Source organism: Cherax quadricarinatus, chromosome 19 (genome assembly GCF_038502225.1).
Source record: "Cherax quadricarinatus isolate ZL_2023a chromosome 19, ASM3850222v1, whole genome shotgun sequence".
Lineage (NCBI taxonomy): Eukaryota > Metazoa > Arthropoda > Malacostraca > Decapoda > Parastacidae > Cherax > Cherax quadricarinatus.
Genome location: NC_091310.1, coordinates 50184889 through 50201040, shown reverse-complemented (window position 1 = coordinate 50201040; position 16152 = coordinate 50184889). Strand labels below are relative to the sequence as shown.

Below are 16152 nucleotides of genomic sequence, written 5' to 3'. Positions count from 1 at the left end.
GACAAAAGACACCAGCAATCCTACCATCATGTAAAACAATTACAGGCTTTCGTTTTACACTCACTCGGCAGGACGGTAGTACCTCCCTGGGTGGTTGCTGTCTACCAGCATATATATACACCCCTCTGGGTTTTCTTCTATTTTCTTGCTAGTTCTTGTTCTTGTTTATTTCCTCTTATCTCCATGGAGAAGTGGAACAGAATTCTTCTTCCATAAGCCATGCATGTTTTAAGAGGCAACTAAAATACCAGGAGCAAGGGGCTAGTATACAGGAGAATTGCATACATTACTGAAGTTATGAAGAGAAACTTGTTTTTGTTTCAGACCCATCTTGCTTCAGTGAGATACGGCCAGTTTGTTGAAAGAAGATTTAAGGTGGAATATGATTACCGAGTGTGGTTTATACCTTGATGTGACATAGAAGGAATCAGAATTTCAATCTTTCAAAAGTAGCATCCACTAATAGGTCTACCTTCGTCATTTTGCTTAAAAATTTGATCTTAAAATCTAAACCTATACATGGGTATATACAGTAAAATAAAAGTGAAGAACAATCAAAAAAGTGAATCGAGGTAAACATGCAAGATATTTCAACATTTTGCATGGGCTACCCAGAATAAGACAAAATAGCACATTTGAATACACATAAATTACCTCCAAAAGCTGTGGACAATACATAAAATATGCTATTATACCATATATTACATATGTACTCCCCAGGTAAAAACTCATTCATTTATGCAAATACTTTGTATGCTGAAAATCATAAGAAGCTCTATGGATGCAATTTTTGGGTGATATTTATAGAGTGAAAAGTGAAGAATTAGTACAAGACTAGAGATTAAGGAAAATTAAGCCAATGTAGATATGCACAGTATATGTATATGGTAACTGAGGTAAGTGGTTAGGTGCTATGCAGTAAGGAAGAATGGGCTAACAAAAGCAAGGGAAGTTTGAATGAACGCTAATAACTGTGCAGAAACCGAAATGTTTTCTTTTTTTTTTTTTTTTTTTTTTTTTCGTTTTTGTCTTTTTTTTGCATGGGCCACCTTACATGAGGCAGGAGGACCGTATCAAGCAAAAAGTAAGAGCCTGCACTTATTGTGATAATTTACAGTCTAATAAAGTTGACAATACTGAAGTAGAATCCTTCTCCTGCACTTACTGACATATAACTTCTGGTTCCTACAAATGTGTTAGCCATGCTGTCAATAAGTTGGCCTGACACTCCAAAGTCACAGATCTTGATTTCTCCACGAGAATTGACAAGAATATTGGAAGGCTTTACATCCCGATGAATTATCTGGTGCTTTTCACGAAGATATGCCAAACCTTTCAATACCTGATGGTGAAAAAATGCTGTTATTAAGTGTATAGATGCATTATTTATTCACTATTAAATATTCAAAACCTATCCTTTGTTGTAAGTAATATAGCAATGTATTCCCCAATATGCTTGAATCAGGCCTACATTTACCTCTAAATACAGCACATGCAATGTCGACCTGCAAATGAAAAAAAAGGGAGAAAACCTAGCACAGGTAGGAAAAAATTAACCAGAAACAAACTCAAGCATACTGAGGTATTTATCAATATATGATATATAACATAAGTTAAACTGTATGATTTACAAAGCGCTCATATCTAATGAAATCGTAATAACACAATTGCAATCAAACCACGGAACAGGTGGGGTGTGAACCAATGGCCAGTTCGTAAGCCACTCAGCCAGCTGGGTAGAACAATATTCATCCAACTAGGTATATTTCTATACACCATAGGGAGGTTAGCATGGACCTCGCTGTGATCACAAATGCAAACTTTGACAGATGAATCTCCTGCCACAGCTATGCTGGTGGGAGATTCATCTATATTTGAGAGTTGACAAGTTGGCAAATTGGTTGATAAAAGAAGAGGTGAACCACAGAATATAGAAGGGAAAAAAAGGTAGGTGGGGGTGTTGAGGCATTTATGAAAAGTTTATCTATATAACGGAAAAAAAGGTGAATGTGCCAAAGTACAGTGGTAGTATTATTATAATCAAAATGAAGCACTAAACTTACCAGGACCATACATCACAGTGATACCAACACTTTTATATGGGTGTAAAGTATGGGCTTTAAACACTGCAGCAAGGAGGCTGGAGATAATGGAGATGTCATATGGAGAGCAATGTACAGTGTGAATATTATGCAGATAATGTGGAGACTGAGGATTGGAAGACAGTGTAGAGATCACCAAAAGAATAATTCAAGAGGGCTCAGGAGAGGCTACTCAGGTGGTTTGGGCATTTAGAGGACAGAGCAGAATAGGAATCCTAAAGGGGTATATAAATCTGAGATGAAAGGAAGGAAGGAGACATAAAGGTCATTCCAGAAGTGATGGAGGGGAGGTGCTTGAACATTCAATAGGCTTGTGTGAGTGCATTAGATATGAATGGAGGTAAGTGGTTTTTATAGCTTGATATACTAGTGGAGGGTGAGTAAAATAACACAGAAGGGACTCGAGGAAACCAGTTAGTTGGACTAAGTCCTGGAAGTGATAAGAAGAAAGCTGCACTCTGGAGGAGGAGGTGTGGATATTCAAGTTCAGAGGGTCATCTGACATGTGATGTCAGCACACTTCTGTCAAAACATTGATTTAATAAATGGTGAATGTGTCTTCTTTTTTGGATCAGTTATCCTTTAGGGTAAAATGAATTAGTACAAGACCAGAGCTTGATAAACGTTTTAATAATCACAATTGTGAAGACAATACTCAACAAGCTTATAACAAGGAGAATCAAGTTAAACTTACCGTAGAACATATTTTTGCTAAAATTGGCTCAGGAATGCGGATGGCTTTCTTCAGACACAGATCAAGGGATCCACCATCCATGTACTCCATACATATAGAAATTTCACCCTCACTGTAAAAGAAAGTTCACTTCGACTTATGACACTGTAATAACACAATTGCAAATAAACCACAGTAAAGGTGGGGTTAGAACCAATAGGTTCTAAAGCATGGGCTGAGAACCCATAGGTTCTAACTCCACCCACACCATGGTAAATTTCATTTTAAAATAATCTATTTTATAAATTAATGTTTCGTAGTTGTTTTTTTTTTAACACGTTGCCCCTTTCCCACCAAGGCAGGGTGACCCAAAAAGAAAGAAAAAACTTTCATCATTATTCAACACTTTCACCATCACTCATACATAATCACTGTCTTGGCAGAAGAGCTCAGAACGACAGTTCTGAGTGCTTAAAAGTGCAGGCATTATACTTCACTTTAAAGGAGGAGTTTGGGATAATGGCAGTTTGGAGGGACATCTAAACTGTCATATCTGAGTGCCTCTGTAAAGACATTGATTATGTATTAGTGATGGTGAAAATGCTGAATGATGATGAAAGTTTTTCTTTCTTTTTGGGTTACCCCCCCCCCTTGGTGGGAAACAGCCGACATGTTAAAAAAATATATACAGTGGAACCTATACTTGCGAGCGCATCCACGTGTGAGTTTTTCCAAATACGAGCAGTCAATCGGTCGATTTTTTGCTTCCATATGCAAGTGAAATTTCCATAAGCGCGCAGGCATCAAAGGACGCTCCTTGACACTGGTGAGGGGCTCTTGCTCTTGATCTAGGGAATTGGATCTCATTTGTTTGTTGGACTATCTTACTGAGACTTGGGCAATGTATGATGGAAAGATGCTTCTTAATGTACACCAAAAATGAAAAAAATTGGACCATAAATAATGGAGTTCTCCTCTCAGCAATTAGCCGCCCCTTAGAGGTATTTACATATGGTTTTTATGGTTGTCTTCTCGTTTTTTTGGTCTCGTTTGATAGAATGGAAGATATATTACAGAAATAGATATGATTTTGATTAGTTTCATGACAACTAGTACCCTGAAAATGAGCTCATAGTAGCAGAAATGTTCTATTTTTGCCGTTGTTCAAGAGTAAACAAATGACGTCACCTCCATTCCAATATGCAGTCATGAATGGACTGACATTATTTAAACAATTATTACAATAATGCAGTAGTCTGCATAACAGTAAATCTTCTATTTTTTTTGTGTGAATAAAAATTCCAAATCATTTATATTGCAATAATAATAACAATAATAATAATAGTAATAATAATAATAATAGAGTAATAATAATAATAATAATAATACAGTGGACCCCCAGTATTCGATATTAATCCGTTCCTGAGAGCTCATCGAATACTGATAATATCGAAAACCGAATCAACTTTCCTCATAAGAAATAATGGAAATCAAATCAATCCGTGCAAGACACCCAAAAGTATGAAAAAAAAATTTTACTACATGAAATATTAAGTTTAATGCAATAGAATAATTACAATAACAATAAAATAATTGACACTTACCTTTAATGAAGATCTGGTGATGATTGATGGGATGGGAGGAGGGAAGAGGTGTTAGTGTTTAGAAGGGGAATCCCCTTCCATTAGGACTTGAGGTAGCAAGTCCTTTTCCGGGGTTACTTCCCTTCTTCTTTTAATGCCACTAGGACCAGCTTCAGAGTCACTGGATTTCTGTCGCACAACATATCTGTCCATAGTGGCCTGTACCTCCCGTTCCTTTATGACATTCCTAAAGTGGTTCACAACATTGTTAGTGTAATAGTCACCAGCATGGCTTGCAATAGCTGTGTTAGGGTGATTGTCATCAAAAAAGGTTTGCACTTTAAGCCACATTCCACACATTTCCTTAATCTTTGAAGTAGGCAACTTCTTCAATTTCTCTATCCCCTCCTCCGAAGCAGTTTCCTCAAGTGTGGCCACTTGCTGTTGAAGATGATCTATCAGCTCATCAGTGGTTAGTTCTTCAATGTCCTCCTCCACCAACTCTTCCACATCCTCCCCACTAACCTCCAACCCCAAGGGCTTCCCCAATGCCACAATGGATTCCTCAACTGGCATAGGATTCTCAGGGTTAGCCTCAAATCCTTCAAAATCCCTTTTGTCTACACATTCTGGCCACAGTTTTTTCCAAGCAGAGTTCAAGGTCCTCTTAGTCACTCCCTCCCAAGCCGTACCTATAAGGTTTATACAATTGAGGATATTAACGTGATCCTTCCAAAACTCTTTTAGAGTCAGTTGAGTTTCTGTGGTCACTATAAAGCACTTTTGAAACATAGCTTTTGTGTACAGTTTCTTGAAGTTGGAAATGACCTGCTGGTCCATGGGCTCCAGGAGAGGAGTCGTATTAGGAGGCAAAAACTTGACCTTAATGAAGCTCATGTCCCCAGAAAGTCGCTCTGCCAAGTCTGTAGGATGACCAGGGGCATTGTCTAATACCAGGAGGCACTTAAGGTCTAATTTCTTTTCAGTTAGGTAATTTTTCACAGTGGGGGCAAATGCTTGGTGTAACCAGTCATAGAAAAAGTCCCTAGTGACCCATGCCTTACTGTTTGCCCTCCACAGCACACACAAATTAGCCTTGAGGACACTGTTTTTCCTGAACACTCTGGGAGTTTCAGAGTGATACACCAATAAAGGCTTCACTTTGCAATCACCACTAGCATTGGAACACATCAATAGAGTAAGCCTGTCTTTCATAGGCTTATGTCCTCGGAGTGCCTTTTCCTCCTGAGTAATGTAGGTCCTGCTTGGCATTTTCTTCCAAAACAGGCCTGTTTTGTTGCAATTAAACACTTGTTCAGGTTTCAGTCATTCACTGTCTATGTAATCCTTGAATTCCTTCACGTATTTTTCAGCTGCTTTTTGGTCCGAACTGGCAGACTCACCATGCCTAATCACACTATGTATGCCACTACGATTCTTAAATCTTTCAAACTAACCTTTGCTGGCCTTAAATTCACTCACATCACCATTAGTTGCAGGCAATTTCTTTACCAAATCGTCATGCAGCTGCCTAGCCTTTTCACAAATGATCGCTTGAAAGATGCTATCTCCTGCTATCTGTTTTTCATTTATCCACACCAATAACAATCTCTCAGCATTTTCTAACACTTGCGGTCGCTGTTTCGTAATCACAGTTGCACCTTTTTCAAGAACAGCTTCCTTGATTGCCGTTTTCCTGGTCACTATAGTAGAGATTGTTGATTGGGGTTTATTATACAACCTAACCAGCTCCGACACACGCACTCCACTTTCGTACTTTGCAATTATCTCTTTCTTCATTTCATAAGTCATTAGCGACTTTTTTCTCAAAAGGTTGGCACTAGAAGCTTTCTTGGGGCCCATGGCGACTCATTTTGCAGAAACAAGCACCAAACACAGCGATAATATGGATAATATGGAATGTACCAAATGTATCCTTAGATGCGCGCACACTGGCTGGCTTGTAAACACTGGCACACACGAGGCAGTTCAGGCCACACGTGGACATGTCTCGTACGAATCTTATCGAATACCGGGTTTTCAATCAAATACCGAGGAAAATTTTTTGCGATATAATGCATCGAATACCGGATTTATCGAATACCAATGCCATCGAATACCGGGGGTCCACTGTACGTATAATAATAATGTACTATATAATTAAAACAGATGACTTCAAAAGGCTGTCACTAGATGGCAGTGGTTACCACAACAATGCTGGAACAGTTATGGCTGCCTCCACTTGTCACATAATGACATATTTGATTCATTCCAGAGTATTTATCAGGTTTATATGTTATTTATATTGTTTACTATGTCATATTAAATGAATTTTGATAAATAAATAAGCCATAGAGTTGATGATAGCGAAATATTCAAGGAGTATTTTGTCCTTTCTCCATATAAACTCTTGTCAGCCGCCGACAACACTACATATATAATGACATTTTATTCACTCTAAAGTATATATCAGGTTTCAATGTTATTTACATTGTTTATTATGTCATATTAGATGAATTGTGATAGATAAATAAGCCATAGAGTTGATATTAGGGAAATTATTGAAGTACTATTTTACGGTGCCTGAAATTCCACTGGAACGAATTAATTCCATTTCAATTAATTTAAATGAGCAAAATTGACTCTGCAAACGAGCAAATCCAGATGCGTGCAAGGTCATGGAACGGATTAAACTCGTTAGCAGAGGTTCCACTGTACAGCCTCTCCTCACTTAACGATGGAGACAGGAACCTACGACCCCATTGGTAAAAGATTTCATTGCAAATCGAGGAATCACCTCTTACTGTCACTTCAAAATTTTTTTTTTTTTTTTTTATCATCACACTGGCCGATTCCCACCTAGCCAGGGTGGCCCGAAAAAGAAAAACTTTCACCATCATTCACTCCATCACTGTCTTGCCAGAAGGGTGCCTTACACTACAGTTTTTAAACTGCAACATTAACACCCCCTCCTTCAGAGTGCAGGCACTGTACTTCCCATCTCCAGAACTAAAGTCTGGCCTGCCAGTTTCCCTGAACCCCTTCATAAATGTTATTTTGCTCACACTCCAACAGCACGTCAAGTATTAAAAACCATTTGTCTCCATTCACTCCTATCAAACACGGTCATACTGGGTAGAGCATAATGTCAAACCTTACCTATATAAACTACCTACATAGTACTGTAATGTAATGTACAATCATTATTTCATTCTTTTAACCATAATTTACTTCTATTGATATATTTTAATTATTACGTACTGTATAATAGTATGTATACAGTGGACCCTCAGGTAACAATATTAATCCGTTCCTGAAAGCTCATTGTTACATGAAATTATCGTTAGCTGAATTAATTTTCCCCATAAGAAATAATGGAAATCAAATTAATCCGTGCAAGACACCCCAAAGTATGAAAAAAAGAATTTTTTACCACATGAAATATTAATTTTAATACACACAAACTGACACTTACCTTTATTGAAGATCTTGTGATGATTGATGGGATGGGAGGAGAGGAGAGTGTGGAAGTTGTTAATGTTTAGAAGGGGAATCCCCTTCCATTAGGACTTGAGGTATCAAGTCCTTTTCCGGGGTTACTTTCCTTCTTCTAATGCCACTAGGACCAGCTTGAGAGTCACTGAACCTCTGTCGCACAACATATCTGTCCATAGAGGCCTGTACCTCCCGTTCCTTTATGACTTTCCTAAAGTGGTTCACAACATTGTCATTGTAATAGTCACCAGCATGGCTTGCAATAGCTGTGTGAGGGTGATTTTCATCAAAAAAGGTTTGCACTTCAAGCCACTCTGCACACATTTCCTTAATCTTGGAGGTAGGCAACTTCTTCAATTTCTCTCTCCCCTCCTCCGAAGCAGTTTCCTCAGGTCTGGCCTTTTGCTGTTGAAGATGATCTTGCAGCTCATCAGTGGTTAGTTCTTCATTGTCCTCCTCCACCAACTCTTCCAAATCCTCCCCACTAACCTCCAACCCCAAGGACTTCCCCACTGCCACAATTGATTCCACAACTGGCATACACTTCTCAGGGTTAGCCTCAAATCCTTCAAAATCCCTTTTGTCTACACATTCTGGCCACTGTTTCTTCCAAGCAGAGTTCAAGGTCTTCTTAGTCACTCCCTCACAAGCCTTACCTATAATGTTTACACAATTGAGGATGCTAAAGTGATCTCTCCAAAACTCTCTTAAGGTCAATCGAGTTTCTGTGGTCACTACAAAGCACTTTTGAAACATAGCTTTTGTATAGAGTTTTTTGAAGTTTGAAATGACCTGCTGGTCCATGGGTTCCAGGAGAGGAGTCATATTAGGAGGCAAAAACTTGACCTTAATGAAGCTCATGTCCCCAGAAAGTTGCTCTGCCAAGTCTGAAGGATGACCAGGAGCACTGTCTAATACCAGGAGGCACTCAAGTTCCAATTTATTTTCCAGGAGGTAATTTTTCACAGTGGGGGCAAATGCATGGTGTAACCAGCCATAGAAAAGGTCTCTAGTGACCCATGCCTTACTGTTTGCCCTCCACATCACACACAAATTAGCCTTGAGGACATTGTTTCTCCTGAACACTCTGGGAGTTTCAGAGTGATACACCAATAAAGGCTTCACTTTGCAATCACCACTAGCATTAGCATACATCAAGAGAGTAAGCCTGTCTTTCTTAGGCTATGTCCTGGGAGTGCCTTTTCCTCCTGAGTAATGTAGGTCCTGCTTGACATTTTCTTCCAAAACAGGCCTGTTTCGTCGCAATTAAATGCTTATTCAGGTTTCAATTCTTCACTGTCTATGTAACCCTTGAATTCCTTCACATATTTTTCATCCGCTTTGTGGTCCGAACTGGCAGCCTCACCATGCCTTATCACACTATGTACGCCACTACGATTCTTAAATCTCTCAAACCAACCTTTGCTGGCCTTAAATTCACTCACATCACCACTAGTTGCAGGCATTTTTCTAATTAACCCTTTCAGGGTCCAAGGCCCAAATCTGGAGTCACGCACCAGTGTCCAAGAATTTTCAAAAAAAAAATTTGTTATTTTTTCTTATGAAATCGTAGAGAATCTTTTTGTGAAGGTAATAAAACAAAAAGTACGAAATTTGGTGGAAAATTGACGAAATTATGCTCTCGCGAATTTTGATGTGTCAGCGATATTTACGAATCGGCGATTTTGCTGACTTTGACTCCCATTTTAGGCCAATTACATTATTCCAGTCAACCAAATTCTTAGCTATTTCACTAGTATTACTTCTATTCTATCGATTGAGCACAAGAAATCGCCAAGTCAACTGTTTCAACTACAAAATAAAGTGATCGGAAATTGTTAATTTGGCCAATTTAACACAAAGTTCAAAATATTCCAATTTCAAAATAGGGTCCAGAATGAACAATGTAGGCATTCCTGGCACTAAACTAACATTTCCTCTGTTCATTAGTTATGTTTTGAGGCTTTACAAATAAATTCCATTATGATTTTTTATTCACATAACGAATTTTTATTCACACCAAAAAATAGAAGATTTACTGTTATGCAATACTGTAATAATTGTATAAATATCATCACCATATTTGTGAATGTATATTAGACCCACCAGCTGACGCGTATTAGACGTGTGAGGTCGTTTGTTTACTCTTGAATATCGGCAAAAATTTAACATTTCCGCTACTTTGAGCTCAGTTTCAAGCCATTTCCAGTGCTAAAACCAATCAAAATCATCTCTATTTCTGTAATATGTCTTCCATTCTATCAAATGATACCAAGAAATCGCAAATACAACTATAAAAAACATACGAAAAAACACTGCAAAGTTGCTGTTTTAATCGAAAAATCATGATTTCATTTTTTTTCTCTCATTATACACAGTGTGCTGCAGGATCTGTTTTATGTGGTGCACACATACCACATAGATGTATTCTCTCATATCTAGGCCCAAATGTACCACTCACAGTTTATCAGAGTGAGCTGAGCTCATGGCGTAGATCTACGGTTTGGACCCTGAACGTAAACCCGTAGATCTACGGGACGGACCCTGAAAGGGTTAAATCCTCATGCAACTTCCTAGCCATTTCACATATGATCGCTTGAGAGATGCTATCTCCTGCTATCTGTTTTTCGTTTATCCACACCAATAACAGTCTCTCAACATCTTCTATCACTTGCAATCTCTTATTCGAAAACAAAGTTGCACCTTTTGCAAGAACAGGTTCCTTGAGTGTCGTTTTCTTGGCCACGATAGTAACGATGGTTGATTGGGGTTTGGTATACAACCTGGCCAGCTCAGAGACACGCACTCCACTTTTGTACTTAGCAATTACAGTGGACCCCCGCATACCGTTGGCATTACATAACGTTAAATCCGCATACCGACACATTTTATCACTAAGATTTTGCCTCGCATAACGCTAAATCTCCCGCTCAACGCTGTTCGTCCGAGACGCGTCTAATGTGCGGCCTGAGCCAGCCTCACATGTTCCGCCGGTGGCATTGTTTGCCAGCCAGCCTCCGCGGTAACATCCAAGCATACAATCGGAACATTTCGTATTATTACAGTGTTTTTGGTGATTTTATCTGCAAAATAAGTGACCATGGGCCCCAAGAAAGCTTCTAGTGCCAACCCTACAGCAATAAGGGTGAGAATTACTATAGAGATGAAGAAAGATCATTGCTAAGTATGAAAGTGGAGTGCGTGTCTCCAAGCTGGCCAGGTTGTATAATAAACCCCAATCAACCATCGCTACTATTGTGGGCAACAAAACGGCAATCAAGGAAGCTGTTCTTGCCAAAGGTTCAACTGTGTTTTCGAAACAGAGATCGCAAGTGATGGAAGATGTTGAGAGACTCTTATTGGTATGGATAAATGAAAAACAGATAGCATCTCTCAAGTGATAATAAGTGAAAAGGCTAGGAAGTTGCATGAGGATTTAATTAAAAAAATGCCTGCAACTAGTGATGATGTGAGTGAATTTAAGGCCAGCAAAGGTTGGTTTGAGAGATTTAAGAAGCGTAGTGGCATACATAGTGTGATAAGGCATGGTGAGGCTGCCAGTTCGGACCACAAAGCAGCTGAAAAATATGTGCAGGAATTCAAGGAGTACATAGACAGTGAAGGACTGAAACCTGAACAAGTGTTTAATTGTGATGAAACAGGCCTGTTTTGGAAGAAAATGCCAAGCAGGACCTACATTACTCAGGAGGAAAAGGCACTCTCAGGACATAAGCCTATGAAAGACAGGCTTACTCTGTTGATGTGTTCCAATGCTAGTGGTGATTGCAAAGTGAAGCCTTTATTAGTGTATCACTCAGAAACTCCCAGAGCATTCAGGCAAAAGAATATCCTCAAGGCTAATTTGTGTGTGCTGTGGAGGGCAAACAGTAAGGCATGGGTCACTAGGGACCTTTTCTATGACTGGTTACACCATGCATTTGCCCCCAATGTGAAAGATTACCTAACTGAAAAGAAATTAGACGTTAAGTGCCTCCTGGTGTTAGACAATGCCCCTGGTCATCCTACAGACGTGGCAGAGTGACTTTATGGGGACATGAGCTTCATTAAGGTGAAGTTTTTGCTTCCTAATACCACTCCTCTCCTGCAGCCCATGGGCCAGCAGGTTATTGCAAACTTCAAAAAAATGTACACAAAAGCTCTGTTTGAAAGGTGCTTTGTAGTGACCTCAGAAACTCAATTGACTCTAAGAGAGTTTTGGAGAGAGCACTTTAATATCCTCAATTGTGTAAACCTTATAGGTAAGGCTTGGGAGGGAGTGATTAAGAGGACCTTGAACTCTGCTTGGAAGAAACTGTGGCCAGAATGTGTAGACAAAAGGGATTTTGAAGGGTTTCAGGCTAACCCGGAGAGGAGTATGCCAGTTGAGGAATCCATTGTGGCATTGGGAAAGTCCTTGGGGTTGGAGGTTAGTGGGGATGATGTGGAAGAGTTGGTGGAGGAGGACAATGAAGAACTAACCACTGATGAGCTGATAGATCAACTTCAACAGCAAGAGGCCAGACCTGAGGAAACTGCTTCGGAGGAGGGGAGAGAGAAATTGAAGAAGTTGCCTACTTCAAAGATTAAGGAAATGTGTGGAATGTGGCTTAAAGTGCAAACCTTTTTAGATGACAATCACCCTAACACAGCTATTGCAAGCCGTGCTGGTGACTATTACACTGACACTGTTGTGAAACACTTTAGGAAAGTCATAAAGGAACGAGAGGTACAGGCCACTATGGACAGATATGTTGTGCGACAGAAGTCCAGTGACTCTGAAGCTGGTCCTAGTGGCATTAAAAGAAGAAGGGAAGTAACCCCAGAAAAGGACTTGACACCTCAAGTCTTAATGGAAGGGGATTCCCCTTCTAAACACTAAGGCTCTCTCCTCCTCCCATCCCATCAATCATCACCAGATCTTCAATAAAGGTAAGTGTCATGTAACTGTGCATGCCTTTTTCAGTTTGTGTGTATTAAAATTAATATTTCATGTGGTAAAATTTTTTTTTTTCATACTTTGGGGTGTCTTGCACGGATTAATTTGATTTCCATTATTTCTTATGGGGAAAATTCATTCGCATAACGATAATTTCGCATAACAATGAGCTCTCAGGAACGGATTAATATCATTATGCGGGGGTTAACTGTATCTCTTTCTTCATATCCATAGTAATTCTCACCCTTTTTCCTGCAGGGTTGGCACTAGAAGCTTTCTTGGGGCCCATGGTGACTTATTTTGCAAGTACAATCACTAAAAACGCTGTGATATGAAATGTTCCGATTGTATGTGTGGATGCGACCGCACTCGCTGGCTTGTAAACACTGGCACCCACGGGACAACTGAGGTGCACTCAGGCCACACGTGGACGCGTCTCGAACGAATTGCGTTTGGCGAGTTTTTTAGCATTAGCTGTTGCAACCCCTGAATGGGTCACAATGTATATAATGTATATTACCTTTTCATATAATTTTATATTGCTCATATTTGCGATAATAGCTAAATCGTAAATATTTGACTTATTTGACTTAGTTACTCTTGTTAGGTAGTATGTAACATTCATATATTATTATGTGCTCATAGTTCAGGTCTTGATTGTCTAACTACTGTAACTATCACTCGTGGCTCGTTACTCTGCCGGCTTCTGTGTTGCTGGCAGCAACTGTCCACGGAGCTAATCACGTGATCGAGGGGGGTGTTCACACCTCGCCTGAAGTAGTCAGTCTGGGCTAGACTCTCTTGGTGGTTGGACGTATTCCTGACAAGACGTGCCTAACTCCTTTATTGGCCCTTGTTGGAAGATTGTCTGTCGCTTTCTTGTTGTTGGTTCTGTAGAACTGTTCACAGAACGTTGTCTAGACTTAGTGATTTTCGACGTACTGAGGTTGTGTGTTGCATAGACACTCTGAGCAACTCAGGTCCTGAGCTGTAGCTTCTGACCTTACTTGTACTGATATCTGTGTACTGTAACAGTCGGGGATTTTCTTATGCTGAACTTAGATTCAGTAGTATGGGAGTTTTGTGACTTTTGTGGAGGATCTGCAGATGGTCCCTACTTAGTGTCGTTATATTATCTCCTTGATTCTGATTCTGTGTCGCAGTTGCTTGTTATATAGCTATTGGGCTTAGCAATCTTTTTATTGTTCAAGCAAGCTGTTCTGATTGCCAGGTGGTCAAGAAGTTAGTTGATGTGAGGACTTTGTCAGTCACTGTCTCAGTAGTAGTAACCAGTTACCAGTAACCAGTGTACCAGTAGTTGACTCACTTCCAACCGTCTCTGCCTGAGTCACTGTCTATTCATATTGTGCTGACCTAGCAGTATTCAAAGACCCCCTCACATATGGGTACTGTGGGCGGCCAGTCAGTTTACGAGAGTGAGCAAGAGAGACAAGGTACGGCTGTAAGGGCGCTCCCCACATTATCTGTAATTATACGTACTACCAGCCTACGTGAGTATTACTTTACCCAATCCACGTGTCGAACACCAGTAACCAGTGTACCAGTAGTTGACTCACTTCCAACCGTCTCTGCCTGAGTCACTGTCTATTCATATTGTGCTGACCTAGCAGTATTCAAAGACCCCCTCACATATGGGTACTGTGGGCGGCCAGTCAGTTTACGAGAGTGAGCAAGAGAGACAAGGTACGGCTGTAAGGGCGCTCCCCACATTATCTGTAATTATACGTACTACCAGCCTACGTGAGTATTACTTTACCCAATCCACGTGTCGAACACCAGTAACCAGTGTACCAGTAGTTGACTCACTTCCAACCGTCTCTGCCTGAGTCACTGTCTATTCATATTGTGCTGACCTAGCAGTATTCAAAGACCCCCTCACATATGGGTACTGTGGGCGGCCAGTCAGTTTACGAGAGTGAGCAAGAGAGACAAGGTACGGCTGTAAGGGCGCTCCCCACATTATCTGTAATTATACGTACTACCAGCCTACGTGAGTATTACTTTACCCAATCCACGTGTCGAACTCCCACATGATAACTGGTTTAAGTCTAGTAGAGTCTTGAGACATAGCGAACTACTTAGAGCACTTATATACATACACACAAACTTTTTTGTATATTGTGTTATTAAATGTTAACAATGTACCAGACGGTACTTAAGACACATAAATGTGATATGTGCCTTCAGCATAATATTTCTGTACATGAGAGAAGTGATTATTATTATTTTGATTACTGTGATTAATTTAATTTAATTTGATATACCCCTTGACATTATTATTGTTAATAAATTTATTAAATTTTAATTTCTTTAGTTAGTACCCTACCAGTTGTAATCCTGAAGCACTAATAATTCTTATTGAATTCTAATGGATAATTGGACCAGGATACTTACTACTTGTTACGAAAACCCAACAACAGGCTGAATGCTAGAAGGGCAGTCCTTTCTAGTATTCACTGGAGATCTCTAAGCTTATTAGAAATCACGTTTTTTGTAACATTAGCCGAGGCAAAATTTTTGCGTTAAAATGTATCGTTAGCCAGATTTAACGTTAGCTGACGCCATCGTTAGCTGAGGGTCCACTGAACATGGTAGTAAACTGTATTGTAAATTTTACATTTCATACAGTATCATATGTTACTGTTATCTTAAAGTATTGTCGGCACAGTGGAATGGGAGAATACCACTGGTAGTGTCTTCCTGCCAGAACGTCATACCCTAAGTAAAGAGAAACAACTCTGGAACATGTAGACAGCCTGTACTGTCAGAACACACAGCCTAGCCGTCTGCTCTGACTAGTTCATATTTCGCGGCATTTAGGTGCTGCCCTCTGTAGGCTCACCCAGGTCAGTGGGAGGCTCAGCCCATTCGCTCTCACTCCTAGGCCGACCGACTTGATAGACACAAGTGCTCCCCTTCCACGGACTGGCTAGCGGTCACTCCCTCACACTGCCCGTTGTGTACTCACTCCTATCCAATTAAAGCCAAACTAGTCCACGGCCGTATCATTGCTACCTACGCTGCCTTCATCGGCACTAAACCGCTGTTCAGCAGTAAGAACAGCAATAACAGTGGTGACAGCGGAGTCAACGGCATCGTGAGCCTACTCAGGGTGGAGGGGTTGATGCCAGTCAACATCATCCGTCATCATCCAACGCACCTGCTGGCCTAAAGAGTTATCTGTTACTCCCAGCATCTTCACGGGACCTGAGATAGATCTTCGTCCTAGATTTTTCCCACAAAATCTGGACATAGGCGTCACGACGTCATCTCCAGCCTTAGCAGTCACGTGTTCCCCTTATCACCCTCTCTACAGCCCTTCAACACTCTCCAGCACCATTC

The 16152-nt window shown here is 40.2% G+C and overlaps 1 protein-coding gene across 3 annotated transcripts in view; it reads right to left on the bottom strand.

The window, feature by feature from the left end:
• The window catches only part of Dsor1 (mitogen-activated protein kinase kinase 1), a 161948-nt gene that overhangs the window by 62353 nt on the left and 83443 nt on the right, over nucleotides 1-16152 (bottom strand). For all 3 annotated transcript variants that reach the window (XR_011392201.1, XM_070086823.1, XM_070086824.1), the window contains exons 5-6: nucleotides 2797-2908; nucleotides 1166-1342 (exon numbers count right to left, since the gene is read on the bottom strand). Coding sequence is in view for 2 of the 3 variants with exons in the window: in XM_070086823.1 (XP_069942924.1) it covers nucleotides 1166-1342; nucleotides 2797-2908 (289 nt within the window). In the remaining variant the exon portion in view is untranslated. The remainder of the gene's footprint in view (nucleotides 1-1165; nucleotides 1343-2796; nucleotides 2909-16152) is intronic.